Genomic DNA, 18,009 nt, shown 5'->3' with positions numbered 1-18,009 from the left:
CTCCAACAACCTATCCTGTATCTGCATATCGACCTTGGCAATGTACAATTTGGATTTCTACAGAGTGGCCCTCAGTCCAACAACATCTCCAAACAACTGCAAAACTTCGGCTATAAGTTGATAGTGGACTCGTCTACTCTTGCGAATAAGAGAAAGTCATCAGGATACACCAAATGAATTAGACCCCAAACAGCTCACATAGTTTACATAGGATGGCAATGGAAACCGATTGCACCAACACAATGCCATAAAGTTAAAATACTTTAACATAAGGACCAAACAGTGGAGAAAGTGAATCACTTTCAAGGACCCCAAGCTCTCTTGAAGTGGCCATATACCACACCATTAAGGCCCACCGTAATCGTAACACATTTAGCGTTCCAATCAAAGAAACATTTCATATTTTTACATTCCAATGTAATAACAATGTGCTCATCGATAAAGGTAAAAGCGTATACGAGGTTTTGAAAAGTTCAACCATAAGCTTGCAACTTCATAAGAAGCATGATATATCGAAGGAAATTTATTCAGAAACTTTATCAAGTAGCCAGAAAAAGGGATCTAGGTTTGCTTGACTAGAGAAAACCGGCACAATTGTACATGTGCTCGCAGTCTGCTCAAAGAAACGAGAGGTTTTTTGCCATCATTATGGTCTATCGTTATTCGACTAGGGAACTACTTGTCTTAGTATCCTCCTTGTATATAAGCATTGAGGCGATTCAGCTCCTCACGATGCTCGCTCACCACAGCTCGAACAACGTCACCAATGGAGACCATTCCAATCATTCCTTTCTCACCAACCACAGGGATGTGCCTAATGCGGTTGTCTACAAATAGAAGAGGTTGCCATTCATTGTTTTAGCCAAATCCAGCTAAATAAACTCAAGTAGAAGACGTTCAAACCTGTCATCAGCTGCATTGCCCGCAGTACTTTAGTATCTGGAGTCACGGTGATAAGTTTATTCTGAATTTAAGAAAAAGAGTTTGAATGAGATTGAAAGGCGAAACAATAAATCTGTAGACAATATTTCCACACCAAAATTTACAGTTTCAACTGGAGGGTACCCATATGAACAAATTAAAACAAATCTGAGACTTGAGAAACTAATGAATTGTGCAGATGAATTAAGGACCAGATAAGAAAGATGGCATGGATAATTTTGTCAAAAATGTATGAGCTATATAAATAAGATAATGTAAAATAGCTGCTTCAATTATACCTCTTCAGTCATGATGTCACCAACTTTAGTTTCCTTGGAAGATCTTCCTTGCACAATGATTTTACGGAGATAATCTGAATAACAAAGAAAGCAAACGTGAGAAACACAATGGTATCAGAATGCATAGCTGAGAAAAAAATCATCAGAATTGGTTCTTGATTCTGAACAAGTGCAGAACAAATTTATCTGTGAATCAATTATTCTTACTGGATGTTCAAAAGATTCAACTCAGTTGTCTATTCGCTGAAGTATTCTTTAGCTTCCAGCTTATTAATTATACCAATTTGTAACAAGATTGGTGCTGCCCTTTTCCACATAGTTTGGTTCCTAATCCCTTACCTCAGTTAAATAACGCAGCTTCTTCAATTAACAACTGATTAACTATGAAGTATGACGTGGGGGATACTAATTAAACATTGGGCAATTGAGTTGCATCAATTCACAAAGTTAAATCAATAACAAAAAAATCACAAAGTAACTATTTGATTCAGAATCTCCAAATTTGATGCAGATGAACCTTGAAAAATACCATATCTAAGTTACATACATAATGAAAGTGCAACTAAGCTCCAGAAACAAAAGGATCATCATCTTTAATGCGAGAGCCACCGCAGCTTCTCATATTCTTGAAGTAGAATGAATTCATATGCACCAGTGTCAAAATAGTCCATAACTGCAGTTGACATAGGACCACATATTTTTGCAGTTGACATAGGACCCACATATTTTGGTATAGCTGACAAAGGAAATCTGAAACTCTACTGAATGAAGAGAAACAAATTTAAATGCAATATCTACTAAAAATCCATGAATGAATGGAATGAAACAGAATCGAATGGAATTTAGAAAGTAATGGAATGTAATAAAAAGGTGAATCTTGCATTTCATTCTTTTAATCGATTGTAACAAGAGAATGGTATAAGTGGGATGCTTAAGTCTATGTTTAACTCATTTTCTATTCTCTCTAATTCATCCAGTGAATCTGACTTACATCCTCTATGTAGTCTCTTTCGAGGTGCCCAATCTACCTAACATTGGATAGAATAGTGATTATCTCGCGAGCTGAAGTTAGAAAGGATTTGCAAAGAAAACAAGACAAGAAATTGACAAACTAAGAGAAATCGCCATCGCTAAGTTCTACTGAAAATATAAGTTTTATTCAATAACAAAAAAAATATCCCTCAAACAACTAAACATACGCTTAAATAGACAAACCCTAACTCATAAAAGACGGAAATTACCAAAAAAATACCCTAAATACCAAATAAATGAAAATTACTAAAAATAGTATAAAAAGATGTTCGGAGCCTCCAAAAAAAGTCCTAAACGATTTTTTTTAATCCAAAACTTGGCCAATTATGGGTTCCACACGGCAACAAATCTGGGTAAACGAGCTTTGATTCAAAAAAAAAATGCACCTCATTCTGAGACCCAAGTTAAATATTATGACCCGTCGAAGCTTGGGTCCCCTTGCATCTGTTGTGCAACACTACCTCATCTAGCCGGCACAATAAACTCACCTATGACCATCCTGCTCGGTTGCTCAGCTACTATAGCTAAACCAACCCAAACTCGTTTGACATGTAAGAGACGCAATTGTATCATGTTAATCATTTCATAAACAACTTGTGTCATTCAGGTTGATGAAAAACTATATATATATATATATATATATGATGTTATGTTGTCCGACTCCCCATGCGCAATTGACTCACACTTCCGTGCGCCCGGATCACTTCCGGGTGCCCCATAGACTCATCAAGCAAGGGAGTCAGGCACGGGGATCGGGCAACTTGTCATTTCCTTATATATATATATAAAACTGAAGTGATCCGGCCACTCAAAATTTTGTGTATTATATATATATATATATATATATATATATATATATATATATATATATATATATAATTTTATGAAATATCTCCAAAGATAATGTTATATAATATAAAAATCATTTATGTTTTAAATTTTTTTTAAATGGATCAAATATTGTCACTAATTTATATTTTAGAATTGTGCTATGTTACTTTCAGATTTTATTTTGTTAATCATTTATCTGGTTTGTTGGGCTCATCCAATTGGCATGAACAATTCACCTGACCCCTCGGAGTTGTGTAGCTTGCCCAGCTATATTGGCATGCTTGGCTCACCTAGCTTGACCGGTCCCACTTGTCTGTCCAATAAATTCCGCCCAATCAGACTTCTAGGCTTGTTGAGTCTGACCATCTTTTCAACTCACCTTGCTCAATTGGTCCAACTAACACACCCTGTCTAATCAATCTCACTAGTCTATCCAACCCACTTGGCTTGCCCACCTTCCAACCTAACATTCCTGACAAGTCAACATGACCCACTAACAAGCCCGGCATGGTTCACCAGGGCCCACCTAGCCGCCCACCTAACCTCCTAGCCCAACCAATTTACCCGCCTACTCGGCTCAACCAGCACACCCAACCCAACTAGCTCAATTAGCCCAGCAGCCAATCAGTCGTTTGTCTTGCTTAGTTTACTGATTTTTTTATCTCTATTTAAATTTTGGAATGATGGCTTGTTAATGAATATTATACTTCACAGTAGAATGAAAATTTCCATGTAAAAGCAGGGAATGGATTGAGTCATTCCTTAGAATGAATCGTTCACCCTCAAATTATCCATCGAAACATTGGAATAGACTCATTAAGGATTGAACTATTCTCATTTAATTCATGTATACCAAACACAACTTATTCCTATGAGATTAATTATGTTGGTGTCATTGAGTGGAAACATGAAATAATATTTACAGATTCACTTTTGTTGGCGTATAAATGTTTAGATTTCTGCATGCAAACAAGCTAGGGCATGTTGTAGATGTGAAAATGAATCTTGCGCACCGTTGTGCCATTCTACAAAAACAAAATAAATTGTTGACTGACAATTACCTCTCTCAGTAACAATACCAGCAATTGCCTTCTCTTCCCCTGGTTTCACCACCACCAGAGCTCCAACATTGTGTTGTGTCATCTAGAAAAACAAGAGATTAAAATTTCAATTTGCACAAAACTATTAAAACGAAGTTGGTTTTCCCCCAAGAGTGTGTGACTGCCATTTCTTTGTTGGCAATGCCACTCACGTCCTATGATATTTCCATGACAAATAACAAAAAGAAACAAGGATTGTCTCAGCAACATACAGATTTGACAGCATCATAAACAGTGTCATCAGTTGTGCACCACAGCCAGGAGCCATCGGCACTCTTCCCTTTAGCTGTGAGAATATCCAGGATAGTTGTGCTTTCAAATCCATGCTCTTCTAAACGTGATGGCAAAACTGACTCATAGCGGGTAAACACAGTTGGTAGCACAGAGGGGTTCATGACTCGAACATGTTGGAGAACAGCTCGTTTAAGAACATTTCCATGCAGCCGCAGTGATTGCATTGCCCTCTGCATGATTCCTGTTGTCAACAATGTAGACATTAGGCTAATTAATTGTCTAACCTCAAAACAAAGCATCTTAGAGTAATTATTTCGCACGAAATGCTTCTCCATCACTAATAAGTATGAAAGAATATATGGTTCACAGAATTATAGATAGTATCTTCTTTATTCATTAAATCACCCTCAAATGCCTAAATAAAGCATTGCACAGGCAAACAATCACACACAAAAAAGGGGGAAAAGCCAAAGCACCTGGCAGCTACGTCCTTCTATTATTATCAGCATAGTGTAGAAATCAAAACCTCTCTAACAAATGGATAATTAACTGCTCTTCCCATCTAACCTGTTCCTGGTTTGCTTTCTCTGTCAGTTAATTACTTCAACCCCTAAGCCATCTGATGCAAAATCTCACACAAAAGGGGAAAACCTTCAAAGGCACTTTTTACTATAAATAACTAAACGGGGTATAGATCAGATAAGATTGAAAACCAGACGAGCGTGAAACATCACACTCAAACTATTCCCTTTCGTTGTCCTGAAGACTTGTTTGATTGCAAAAATTAGAACTCAATGCCAAGTAAATCAAGGCAAGGAAAACACAGGGCAAGTAGATCCCAGGTCCCAATGCCAAGTAAAGATCAGCCAAGGAACCGGCCATCTTGCCAGATATCACCAGGTCATCTCCCGCCGTAAAAGGAGCATTTAGCGCAAGATCTATGGCGATCGGCTCAACAACAATCCAACACAGAGATCGTCAGAAGTTACGAGGATTAGAACACTCACCTTCACCAACAGAAGAGGAGAGAAGAGAGACGCTCCTGCGGAGTGACTGAGAGGAGAGGAGAGGAGTAGAGATTGGTGCAGAAGAAAGGGAAGGGGATGAGATCTGGGGAAAAAAAAGAGGGTTTGGGATTGGGTTAAGTAGGAGTTTAGACTCGCTGCAGGACCACCACAAGAAAAAAAAATTGTGTTTTTGCAGGGCCACCACAAGGACTCCACCTGTCTTATCAACATTGCTTTTATTAACATATCATTGGCAATTAATAATTGAACTGATAAGATATTTAGCAATTAATTATTTAAACTAACTAATAAACCAACAAATCGGAAGGCAGTTAATGTTGATATACGATGGGCGAATATCCAGATCAGTCCTCTATTGAAAAATGCCTTTCACCTGCTTTCTTTTAAAAAAAATACAAAATGTCCTTTATTTTCATTATTAATTTTAAAAAATATTAAAAGAATATTTTCTATTTTAAAAATATTTTTACTTAGTATTATTGTATAATTTTTAAAAATTATTAAGTAATTATAGTTAGAATTATTTTAATATTAATCATAATTACTTTAATAATTTTAATCAAAACTACTAAAAACAATATTAGATAATGATATTATTATATGGAATACACTTTAATAATTTTTTAATAATGATTTTTTTAATAATAATGAAAATAAAGTGTAATTTTTTAATTTTTATCTTTTTTTTATAATCCAATTATTCCAACAAATATATCGGTTAGATGATATTTTAGAATTTAAAATATTAAAATCCCATCCAAAATCACTATTTAATGCAAATATAGGAATTATAATAAGTAATAATTTTATAATAACTATAGTTTATAATTGTCATAAGGCTATTATTACTGTAATATATTATCAATCAATATTAATTTGATTGGAATAGAATCTCACATATTCGGCCAAAAATTGAATCGGATTATCTCGTATCATTAAAATTTAAAAGGGAGTAGTGTAGTGGTACTGAGTAAGATTTTTCGTCAAAATATATTTCCCATCTAATTCATCCAAAATTGACCATTTCTTAATTTTATAAATCTACCACATGATCATTTGACTACGCCTGAGAAGGAATACGGCAATGTAAATAGAATCTCACATATGCACATATTTATAGTATTTATAAATTATAATAACTACAATTCCAGTAGGGATCCTTTGATCCGAAAATTATAGATCATAGGATGGTTCATTAGATAAGGACTTTTGATTTCGATAGACCACACTTTTAAATAGATAAGGTCCATTCAAATCAAGGGTCGTCTAAAAAAATGTATCATCCTCTGATCCGTAATTTACGGACCAGAAGATCCGTCCTCCTACAATTCATAATCATTATAGTATAAAATTGGCTAGAGTACATATCAACATTACCATCCGAGTAAATATATATATATATATATATATATATATATATATATATATATATATATATAATCTATGGTGGATCCAGAAATTCAAGCATAAGGGGTGATTTTTACGTGAAACAAGGGACGATATCTTCTATCTCTACCGGTGGAACCTCATAATACTAGGGGTTCTACTACCGGCAAGGGGGGCGACCGCCGATGCTGCCCATATATGAAACTTAATTTTTGTTTTTTAATTATTTTAGTTATTTTTTCATAATTTAAAATATTAGAAAAATATATGTTCCATTTTTACTTAACTTAGGGCATGTGCTAAGTTAACGCACCTTAGTTGGTTTGTTACCTCCACTGTTTAAGGCATCCATTATCATGCCCTGGAAGAGTCCTTGCCTGACAAACGGACATCTCCCCTATAACTGTGACAATATGAAACATATATACATTACCACATGGCTACTCACAAGCAAATAACAGTCCACACGGCTAGATATAAACACAACCACACAGTTTATAAGCAGTTCACACGGCTGAAAGTAAACACAACCACGCAGTTGATAAACAGCTCACACGGCTAGAACAGAACACAGCGGAAGTCACAAAATAACGAATGTGAAACTAACAAAATAACTAACTGCGAGATGGCTCGGCTTGACATGATAACATCAATCTAAATACAAGAAAACACAAAGTTGAATTCCATACAAAGATACATATACATGAATAAGTCTAAAACCAATAAAACGAACAAAAGCAATAACGGAAGAAATCGCTCGATGTGACATGGGACTGCCAGACAGAATCTCCAGGCGACTCCATAAATCCTTTACCTGCTACCTAGCGAAACACACTAATTCATGGGATGGTGAGTGCTGGGACTTAGCGGATAATAGACAGATAGTACATAAACATAATAAAGAACTAAAGATACAAAGGTATACAGTTTCATAGGGAAAATAGCAAATACTACCATGATATCAAGATAAATGTCCATACCTAAAACCATATCCTAAGCTAGTAATAAAAGGTCAGAAGTAGCAAAGATCTGCTATAGTACTGCTCATAACTACAAGGGTAACATGTAAGGTATATACATATTACCAATAAGTAACTCAATGTCTAAACACATACAACAAATATATATCTCAACATATGTAAGCATATCAGCATAAGCTAGCAACAGTAGCATAAGTAAGCAACAACATCAGTAGGTATAATAATAATAGTGTATGCACGGATGGTCATCTCACCCACCTCTCTGCACCACGACCCTTGTATGGTTGAGAGGCCGGATCGATGACAACTGTACGACACTTCAACTGCTACTATTCTCGAGTGACCGAGTGAACAGTTTGTGTAGTAGCTAAATGGCTACGTAGCACGGGGTCCCTGCTGCTCGCATCTCCAGTCGTCACTACCCATGAGTGACCGAGTCGGAGCACGATAGGACAAGCGACATCTGTTCCAGCTACCACTACCCATGAGTAACCGAGCATACGACCCTAGCCAACGACCCTCTCAACCACAAGGGAGATATGGTCGTCGGCATGCATGCAATGACATGATACGTAAAATGTAACAGTCATCATATATGTATAAACAGAAATCAGGTATGCTACATGAAGCCCGCATGCTCAATAAGATACATGAATAGACAGTAGTCAAAGCAAGTAAGCATGGTATCTAGTATCTGCTAAATATCATAGACAGCAATGTGAGACTATATAGATATAGAAACGAGTAGCTCAAAAATCGAATGGATAAGTATCAAGCACAGGAAAAATATGAGTGGAGTCAAGATAAACATAGTAACTATCATCATATATGTATAAATAGAAATCAGGTATGTTACATGAAGCCCACATGCTCAATAAGATACATGAATAGATAGTAGTTAAAGTAAGTAAGCATGGTATCTAGTATCTGCTAAATATCATAGACAGCAATGTGAGACTGTATAGATATAGAAACGAGTAGCTCAAAGATCGAATGGATAAGTATCAAGCACAGGAAAAATATGAGTGGAGTCAAGATAAACACAGTAACTATCATCATATATGTATAAATAGAAATCATGTATGCTACATGAAGCCCACATGCTCAATAAGATACATGAATAGACAGTAGTCAAAGTAAGTAAGCATGGTATCTAGTATCTGCTAAATATCATAGACAGCAACGTGAGACTGTATAAATATAGAAACGAGTAGCTCAAAGATCGAATGGATAAGTATCAAGCACAGGAAAAATATGAGTGGAGTCAAGATAAACACAGTAACTATCCGAATATATAGCTCATGCACTAAGATCAATGTATTAAAAAGACAAAGCAAGAAATACCTGCCTTTATCTGTTGATCGTGCTAAACAATTCCACGTCGAGACGCTCGTCTCGAATCAACGTCCTGCAAATCATATGATGTATAGTTAACTAATTACATAAACAACAATCAGCTAAACCTAAAACCCAATCCTAATTTAATTAGGTAATCATGTTTAACTCCACCTAATAATCCAAATCTAATTAGATAACAAGTCCATCCCTAATCCACCAATCACAATATCAATTCGATGATTCGAATAATGATCATGAAATCATCTAAATCATATAATTAACCTAACAAATCCAATTAAAAACTATATATATATCCACATACTCACCAAATCCATTCATTAATCAATCCAATGCTAATTAATCAACTCAACACAAACTAATCAAACTCCGTAATCAATTAGATTAAATACTTCCAACTATTCCACCTCCACATAGGATTTATTTCAAGTACAATCAATCCAAAACTCACCTAATTTCGTACGCTCTTCTGTTGACTTGTAGCCGAAGCAATAACTGTTGGATTTGTAAGGTTGCAAACATAGTCACATATTGAAAACACATGGTAAAGATCATGAGTTTATAAAGAGAAAGATATCTTCATTGGAATGAGACCTTTTGGGGAGAGTCCAAGAGCAAAACCATAAGGGCCTAGGGTCAAAGTGGACAATATCATGTCATTGTGGAGATATCTAAATTCTTTTCGATCTTACAATTGGTATCAGAGTCCGGACTGCCAGAAGGTTTAACCGCTGACTGTGCACAAGAGATATGATTTGATTGAGCAATGTGAGTACAGTATTGACCTCGAACAAAGAAAGTGGAGGCTCCTATGTTTGAATCAAGAGGACCAGATACCAGACAGGAAGTCCTAGTTGCGGCTAGGCAAGGAAGTCCTAGTAGATCGGGTGGACCGAGGGGCAGGAATACCTGGTGGGTCGAGGATCAGACATAGGAAGCATGTGGTCCTTTGTTTAAGGGGGGATTGTTGGGTTTGCAAGGTTACAAACATAGTCCCACATTGAAACACACATGGGAAAGATCATGAGTTTATAAAAGAGAAAGATATCTTCATTGGAATGATGCCTTTTAGGGAGAGCCCAAGAGTAAAGTCATGAGGGTCTAGGCCCAAAGTGGACAATATCATGTCATTGTGGAGATATCTAAATTTTTTTCGATTCTACAACAACTATGAGAATTTATGACCGAAGGATTGTGAAGCTATTGTCCTCTACGCCAAGTATCCCAAAACAACACTCATACGATGTTATAGGTTGGACTTGCATCCCATATGCAGATTAGATGAATATCATGGCCGACAATTGAATGGAAGGAAGAATAGAAAAGGAAAAGCACAGTGTACCTTCTTATGGCAGGAAGAGAGGCGACCGATGGCTGAGTTAGGCTCAGACGGAGACAGCGGACGGTGGTGGATCCAAAACTAGGTCACAACCAAATGGAAGATGAAGACTCTTAGCCAGAAAGGGGCCAACGACAACTACCCAGGCTTGCGGAGGAAATCTGACTAGGGCAGGCGACAAGAAGCACCAGTGATGATGGATCGAGCCATGATAATGAGAAGAATCAAGGAGAAAGGGATTGAAGCTAGGGCACGACTTTGGCGATACAGGGGCTCTACGGCTCTAGCAATAACTAACAACGTCGTCGATTGGTCCCGCGCGAATGGACGGTGATGGGCGGCGACGACCGACGTCAGGTCGTGGTGGTCGATAGCGACGCAGAGCGGAGAAGGGAGAGCGGAGCTAGATCGGGGAAGGAAGAGATGGAGGAGGAAAACTTTTATACTAGGTATACTTAGGTCTAATTTAATTAAACCCTAAGTTGTTCCTCAATCAACTTCTAACTTAATGGGGATATCCAAACAGGACTTTCTCTAAGTTCGATAACTAATCCCATTAAAACATATCATATGAACTCGAATTAATTTCAGAAAATTTCTAAAAATTTTTGAAAAATCTAATAAGATTATTTTTCAAATAATCTTATTATTTAATTATTATTTAGATACTATATTTTACATCCATAGTCGTGGGGAGTTCTCTAAAAGCTCTCTTGATGTCACATCAACGCCACATTAAAAGTAAAAACTCTTGCATATATCCCCATTATAAAAAAAAACTCTAAACAACTCTTTTATAAGTCACATATTTTTTCATTATATTTATCTTATATATAAATAAAATTTAAATTTATAAATTACCATTAAACAATATTAGTAATTAAAAATAAATTATATTATTTGAAATAAAAAACCTAAATAAAAAATTTATTATTATTTTTAATTTAAATTAAAAACAATTAATTAAAAAAATAAAAAGAAAAATAATGATTTCTTCCCCAAAATGAGGAACTCCCTCCCACTATGAAAGAGAGCTCCTTCTTTTATGCCACATCCACATTGGGAGCTCTTAAGGAGCTCTCATTATAGAGGTTCTCTCCCATATTCCAAGCTTGATCCATTAGTACCTCTATTTTTTACGTTTATATGTAAGAAAAACAGTTCTTTCAGTTTCACCTAAGGTTATATTGAAATCGGATTAAATAGCGTTGAAGATTTACCAACAATATCCGTTAGAATTTATGGCCTCAAATTGTGTACTTGTAGTTTCAAATCCAACGCATTTAAGATAAACCTTTTATCTTGCTTGACAAATCAACTAAACGTATAATAAAGACAAAAATAATTAAATGTGGTTAAGTGTAAGCTTATCTTCATTAAGAAACTCTAAGTCAATATAATATAAAATTAAAAAATATTATGAATTAATCAGATAGATGTCAACACACAAATGCATGGTCTCGATACTATCTAGAAATTCTCTCAAAAAAGTCCAATTACTTGAACGGAAAGATAGAATAAAAGAATTCTCACAAATTATATATGTGAGAAGACTCTATCACTTGTATTTTTTTTTTTTTTCTCTGTACTATAACACTTACTATTGAATATAAATGAATAGAGGAAAAGATAAAAGAGAATAAAAGTTTGATTGTGAATGAGATTTTTAATTTTATATTAAAAATTTTATGACATATTAATTAATTTATATTAATTTATATATATGGAAGATGTGAATAAATATATGGAGAGAGGTTCTTTCTCACGTGTGAATGTAAATATAGAGTTCGGATTGTACTCAATCAAGTTGACTCATGTGTGAGCACGATCTACACATGTTAAATATCGGACTGGTCAAAATAAAATTTATTCAAGTGGAATAAAATCATGGGTGTTTCACTGTTCGGCCTGTCAACTCGCCAGATCGATCTCTCTAATAGCCCTCGGCTCGTTCTGTCAACATTGTGCATATTACTTTCATCACTTGATAGAAATCATATCCGCTCAGGCCCGATAACAGATTCTTTTGTCCAACACTTACATCAAAGTACTTCCATCCAAGTAAACATAAGTTTTGCCGCAGGATACAGCTATTTGTTTTTAGAATTTCTTTCATTTGAAATATGCAAGAAAATTTTCAAGAAGGCTATAAATATAAAATTGTTGTTATTTCTATCGCGCCCGTCATTTTTCTCATTGTTTGCAATCGCAATCGCCATCGCGCTCTGCCGATTTCCGATTGGAAGATCCCTAATTCTTGTTGCGAAACTAAGGAAAGATAGTTGAAGTTTTTTTTTCTGCTGATTGATTTGAGGTCTTCCGTTTCGCGGTGATGGTAGATCAGACACCGGCGGAGGACGAGGGCCTTTCTCTTCCCCAGAGGACCGTCAGAGTTAACTCCGGCTGCCCTAGAGGCATCTCCCTTCCGCCCCCTTCGCCTTCTTCGTGGCTCGAGATTCGCTTATTCTATGTCCGTGTCTACCCCTGCGCCGTCGACGCCGTTCCGCCCCAGGTTACCCTCTCCTACCTCCGTCGCGATGTGGGCGCCGTCATCGAGATCAACAGTGCACGCGTCCCCTCATCCGATCCTACCTCTCTTTCCCTCCGTCGCGACCGCCTGGACCATGACGCTGCTGAAGTAACTTATGTGAGCACTGATTCCGTGCGGATCGCCGAAGCGGTTGATTTTCAAATCTGCGATGATCGGGGCAACCTACTGCTGCGCGGTTCTCTGGGGAGGACGGAGGCGCTTCTGAACAATTCATCCGTCAGTTTCGACCAACATCATTCGCCCGATAAGAATCCAAACGGATGGAGCATGGACTGTTACTCGGCAGCTTCAACTGGAGCTTCTGCTTTCGTGCAGTCCAGACTCGGGATATTTCCACCCTCTTTTGAGGTCTATGTGGCTGGCTGTTTTGCAACGGTGCCGGTGATCTTGACGCAGACTGTGCAGCTAAGTGGCAGGAGGAAGGCTGTTAGACCTGGAAATCTTGACTCGATTCCAGAGGATGAAGAAACCTCAGGTCATCAAGAGTTAGTTCTTCGAAGGGCATCATCATCAGTAAGTAGAGTCGTTCGGATCCCTATTCCAAGAAGTTCGATATCATCTGTTCGTTTATTTCTTGTAGAATGAAATATTTATTTATTTATATATCCTTTGAGTAGTGAATAATCTGTCACCTTTTTCTTTGAAAGTGGTTGGTCATCGAGTTGTCTACATCCAATTTACACCTATTAGATTTTCCATGTGAATGCATCATCAGTGTTAGGTATTATCCTTAAGTCTATTAATCCAAATTAGACCATGAGGACGTTGTTCTTTGGGCATGATCAATCAACTCCTCATGTTGTAGGCTTGAGTTTGACTTGCCTTGTATTGTGCTCACTTGCATTGTTAATACCCTAACAGAATACTTTCTTTTAGTAAACCATAAGATAACTAAGTCATCTCGTGCAAAATGTCAATGGTTTAAGTATTGTTTGCACAACATCTTGAAATTTGCACAGGGCCTTGCTAATTTCATGCTACATAGTGAGTCTATTAATTCTTAGAGGGGCTTTCTAGGTCCTTAATACTGTCTTGTTAAATTTGGAATTGACAATTGAAACTGGTGGGATTGGTTAGGAAAAAATAAGCAAGAATTTTAAAATAATAAAATGAGTATTTACTTTTTTTTCTTCTAATTTTAATCTCTCTTCTTTTTTGTTTCAAAAATAAAATTGAGTTGACATGGCTAGAAATTTAATCAACTCAGAATCTATGTTACTTGGAGCCTAGAAATATGAATATAAGCATAGTTGTTCATAGTGGTATATGTTTTATGCAATTCACTTGATTATGATTAGCACTATGTCTTCTTCTTGGCTTGATCCTTATCATAGATTAACTTACAAAGGAAGTCAGGAAATAAAGTTATAGTTTAGCGTCACATTTTTGTATACTTAAACAGGAATATAAATCCTGTATATTGTGGCACAAAGATAATAATCTATATTTTTTATTTCCTAATCAATGACCATACAACCTGCTCTGTGAGTCTAAAATCATATTTTAGCCTCAAGCAAGTCATGGTTATGAATGCATGGTTCAAGCAGAAATATGAATGTGAGGTTGACATCCTTTCCACCCCTCATGCTGTCCTCTCAACTCGCAATCCCTTCCCCTCCTACTACCACCCCCTCCCCTGCTTGACAAGAAGATCCTTCCTTTTCTAATACGGTTCTCCGTATTCGTTCCTGTTTCTGTTTTGAAATTTTTAGTTGAATCCACAATTTCAAATAAAATCCAATGTGAATAAACTTTGCATTATTGATAATCTTCAAACTTGATGAATCCCAATGAGTTTTGATCAATTTAAGTTTGGTTTTGTCTGATTCTATCAAACTCTGACTATCACTTTTGATGAGTCGGGGTTTCAAAGGGGCCAATCGTGATCTAATTTTGTTGACAGGAATTTAGTTAATTTTACTTTGGTAAAATATGATAGAAGTTCCACAAGATTTAGGACTAAAGCATTAACTAAAGGTTAAAGAAAAACCTGCATAGGAATATGGTAATATACATTGAGTCATCACCCTCACATCTGTGCATATGCTTTATCATTTTTTCCCATTTGTTTATTACAATATTGAATGAAATGTAATCAAAACTAATGCTCAAAGTAAGCCACTGAGGCTAAAATTTAAAATGAAAGTTGTAGACTGAATAAAAGTTAATGCATGGAGACTTCAGCAATATTAAGAGAACATTCAGGAGATCAGCTAATATGCATACATTTCTTAAATAGAAGTTTGGGCATTGATCATATATAATCAAACACAAAAGAGAGATTGCTTATAATGTGCTTTGAAGGGAATCAAAAATTTCCTACGATCAGGCCATAATTACACTTGAAATATCTTAAAATGTTTCATTTATAGGGCAACCAGCAGTCAAGCTTTATTTATGACTTTGAAATGCTTTCTATTTTAGAATAAAATACCATATTGTTCACTGCTGAAATAAACTAATAAACAACATGAAAGTTCAAAAAAGAAAAGTCTAGAGAAATGGAATGAAAAAACACAGATAAAGGTAAATTTATTACCCTTCATATCTGGGTTCAATCCTGCATCGAGATACAATTAGGTAATTTCCTTTCCCCTAGCATAAGTATTGGAATGTGTAAATCAAGACCCTTTAAATTATTGACCAGTGAAAATGCCATATAGTACTAAAATATATATGAAATTTAAAATAGAATCGGTTATATACTTCTATAGTTCTATGTACCCTACTTCTGTTTTTGAAATTTTCAGAACAGAGCCTAATGCATATAAGTTATAAAGTCTTAAATAGCTGACATTGACCACTATGCATCTAAAGATTGAATACAGGGTGTTGCCCCCGAGGCTATGGTGCAGCGGTAGGACATCCAGGTTGTCACCGAAACACCAGCGGTTCGAGCCCCAGCTATGGCGAATTTGCAGGAATTTTTCCTCCAAATGGGGCACGCAACTAAACGATGCTGACCTCCTGGGCTGCCCGTTGCGATCGCTTCCTGGTTTACCCTGGTGGCCGGTGGGAAACTTCCGTGGGGCCGGGCCAGTCACTCCAAGGTCGACGTTACCCAGCCTGGTTAATCATTGAATACGTTTGTGTAAAGAAACGTAAAAGACCATAGTCAAATTTAATTATGGCCATGAGAAAAATTTAAGGAACCCAGTCATAGCATAAACGTTTGAAGGACATTTACTGGACTACTAACCTCGTAGAATGCCTTTTAGTATCATTAGGAAAGAAGAAAGGAAACAGGAAAGAAGAGAGAGAGGGAAGAAAATTCTTCATTTCAGAGTCTGTTTACTGCTTCCACACTTCTTGTGTTCATCATGCTCATCAGGTATGCTAGAATTAGGAACATTTACTGAAAAAATTAGGTGCATTCGATTTATGAAGCGTAATCCAAACTAGACTTTTATGAATCTAACGATAACCCATGTAGGTCATCTTCAAAGCATTGACCCAAGCTAGTCATCTATCCATTTGAGCAGCCTGAGCCTTGTTTTCTGAGCAGATTTTTAGAGGCATTAGAGTATTTGATCCTTGGTGTTTCTGTCTTGCATGTATATATAGTGGTATCTTCTAGGAGGGAAAATTTGTCACCAAGTCATTCTTCCTGTTTGTTTATTCCCGAGAGCCTAGGAATAAGTTCTGGAATATCGCAAATTTGACTACTCTTACCTTGGATTACTCAGACCACCAGTCAGCTGACCAATATAGTCGGGGCATGTTCAGATATTGTTTTCTAAGCAGCGTGTACTAATAGGAAGATGATCTTCCCCTCTAATTCACCTACTGGGTAAATCCGAAACATAGCTTATGCATACTTAGAAGCCGGCTTCCAAAATATTCATAGTGGGATTTGAACCTTGGTCCTCTTAGTTCTTCCTCACAGCGTGTACTCTATTGATTATATTCTACCTATTCACATTTGCTTGGAATTGACCACTAGTTGTAGATCGTATTGAGCTTTGGTTATTTGCTGGTTTTTGTTGTGAACATATTTTTCCTGCCAGATTTCTGCAGCTTAATAGGGGGGCCTTGACGCAGATTGACTTGGCACCCCCCTTCAGCTAAGTTTCCTTTGACGGGTAGGCAAAGGATTAACAAGGGAGAAAAAGATGGACGAGAATTTATACTTTATTTTCCTTCACATTAGTCATTTGTTGGTGCATCTTCCTTTCCTTATACCAAATCAGATGAATGTGATTCTCTCTTCTTTTCCTCCCTCACTCTTCCCTTCTTTCTATCCATTTTCTTTTTGGAAGTTTCCAGAATAGGAATTTACAGCCTTCCGAATATGTAGAATGATCAGGAAGCAGTGGCGTAAACATCAAAGTTAAATATAGGATTCTGAAGGTTTCTGAAAGTTAAATATCTTAGTTTCTGAAGGTTTTGACATCTAGCGTAATAAGCCGTTATTGGTCAACCTTACTTTTTGCAGCTTGCAGAGGAAACTAATGAATGTGATTTGAGTATACACGAAAGGCATGGCTACTACTATCCTGGAGGTTGGTACTCCGAGGAGGACGATGGGCAACTAACCTGGTTCAATGCTGGTGTAAGAGTCGGTGTTGGAATAGGATTGGGAATGTGTGTTGGAATAGGAATTGGCGTTGGACTTCTTATGCGTTCGTACCGGGCCACCACCACTAACTTCAAAAGGCGATTCTTTTGACATCTTTCTAGTCTTCTAGACCAATTCTACGGTCTTTGCTTCGAGGTCGGTTTTATACTATGAGAAAGTTTTGCCTTTGCAGTTGCACCTTTTCCATGTTGGGTAGGTTCCTGAGATAGAATGCTTCAAAAAAATTTTTGTTTTCCTATAAATGCTCATGGAAGCTGTTCATTATGCATATAGAAGTCTTTTGTAATACCTGTGTGAACTATAAAATGACCCTCATAGATACCATGTGGATAGACTGAACTAAATATACAATGGAAATCCATTTTCCTTTCGA

The 18,009-nt window shown here is 36.6% G+C and overlaps 2 protein-coding genes across 4 annotated transcripts; one reads left to right on the top strand and one right to left on the bottom strand.

The window, feature by feature from the left end:
• Positions 1-510: 510 nt before the first annotated feature.
• LOC122028816 (CBS domain-containing protein CBSX3, mitochondrial-like) lies at positions 511-5,580 on the bottom strand. Of its 2 annotated transcripts, none has more exons than XM_042587741.1 (6): positions 5,425-5,580; positions 4,396-4,658; positions 4,145-4,226; positions 1,221-1,294; positions 904-964; positions 511-827 (listed from the first exon to the last, which is right to left on the bottom strand). In XM_042587741.1, the coding sequence occupies exons 2-6, from the start codon at positions 4,651-4,653 to the stop codon at positions 685-687; spliced, it is 618 nt and encodes a 205-aa protein (XP_042443675.1). In that variant the 5' UTR covers positions 4,654-4,658; positions 5,425-5,580; the 3' UTR covers positions 511-684. The 2 variants fall into 2 exon arrangements, with proteins under 2 accessions (XP_042443675.1, XP_042443684.1); XM_042587750.1 differs by lacking the exon at positions 5,425-5,580 and adding an exon at positions 4,894-5,036.
• Positions 5,581-12,659: 7,079 nt separating this feature from the next.
• On the top strand, positions 12,660-18,009 carry LOC122028805 (uncharacterized protein At1g01500-like). Of its 2 annotated transcripts, none has more exons than XM_042587727.1 (2): positions 12,660-13,570; positions 17,493-18,009. In XM_042587727.1, the coding sequence occupies exons 1-2, from the start codon at positions 12,839-12,841 to the stop codon at positions 17,724-17,726; spliced, it is 966 nt and encodes a 321-aa protein (XP_042443661.1). In that variant the 5' UTR covers positions 12,660-12,838; the 3' UTR covers positions 17,727-18,009. The 2 variants fall into 2 exon arrangements, with proteins under 2 accessions (XP_042443661.1, XP_042443655.1); XM_042587721.1 differs by lacking the exon at positions 17,493-18,009 and adding an exon at positions 15,875-17,230.

The sequence above is a fragment of the Zingiber officinale genome, chromosome 1A (assembly GCF_018446385.1).
Source record: "Zingiber officinale cultivar Zhangliang chromosome 1A, Zo_v1.1, whole genome shotgun sequence".
NCBI classification, from domain to species: Eukaryota; Viridiplantae; Streptophyta; class Magnoliopsida; order Zingiberales; family Zingiberaceae; genus Zingiber; species Zingiber officinale.
The sequence above is the reverse complement of the archived record's forward strand: the minus strand, read 5'-3'. Positions and strand labels throughout refer to the sequence as shown.

Bases quoted from the DNA above. Each gene is read 5' to 3' on its own strand.
- LOC122028816 (XM_042587741.1), bottom strand. From the start codon at position 4,653: ATGCAGAGGGCAATGCAATCACTGCGGCTGCATGGAAATGTTCTTAAA. The intron at 4,227-4,395 runs GTATGTTGCTGA...TTGTTTTTCTAG, and splicing joins TTTATGATGCTGTCAAATCT to ATGACACAACACAATGTTGG. The intron at 1,295-4,144 runs GTAATTGTCAGT...TTTGTTATTCAG, and splicing joins TGGTATTGTTACTGAGAGAG to ATTATCTCCGTAAAATCATT.
- LOC122028805 (XM_042587721.1), top strand. From the start codon at position 12,839: ATGGTAGATCAGACACCGGCGGAGGACGAGGGCCTTTCTCTTCCCCAG. The intron at 13,571-15,874 runs GTAAGTAGAGTC...ATGCATCTAAAG, and splicing joins TTCGAAGGGCATCATCATCA to ATTGAATACAGGGTGTTGCC.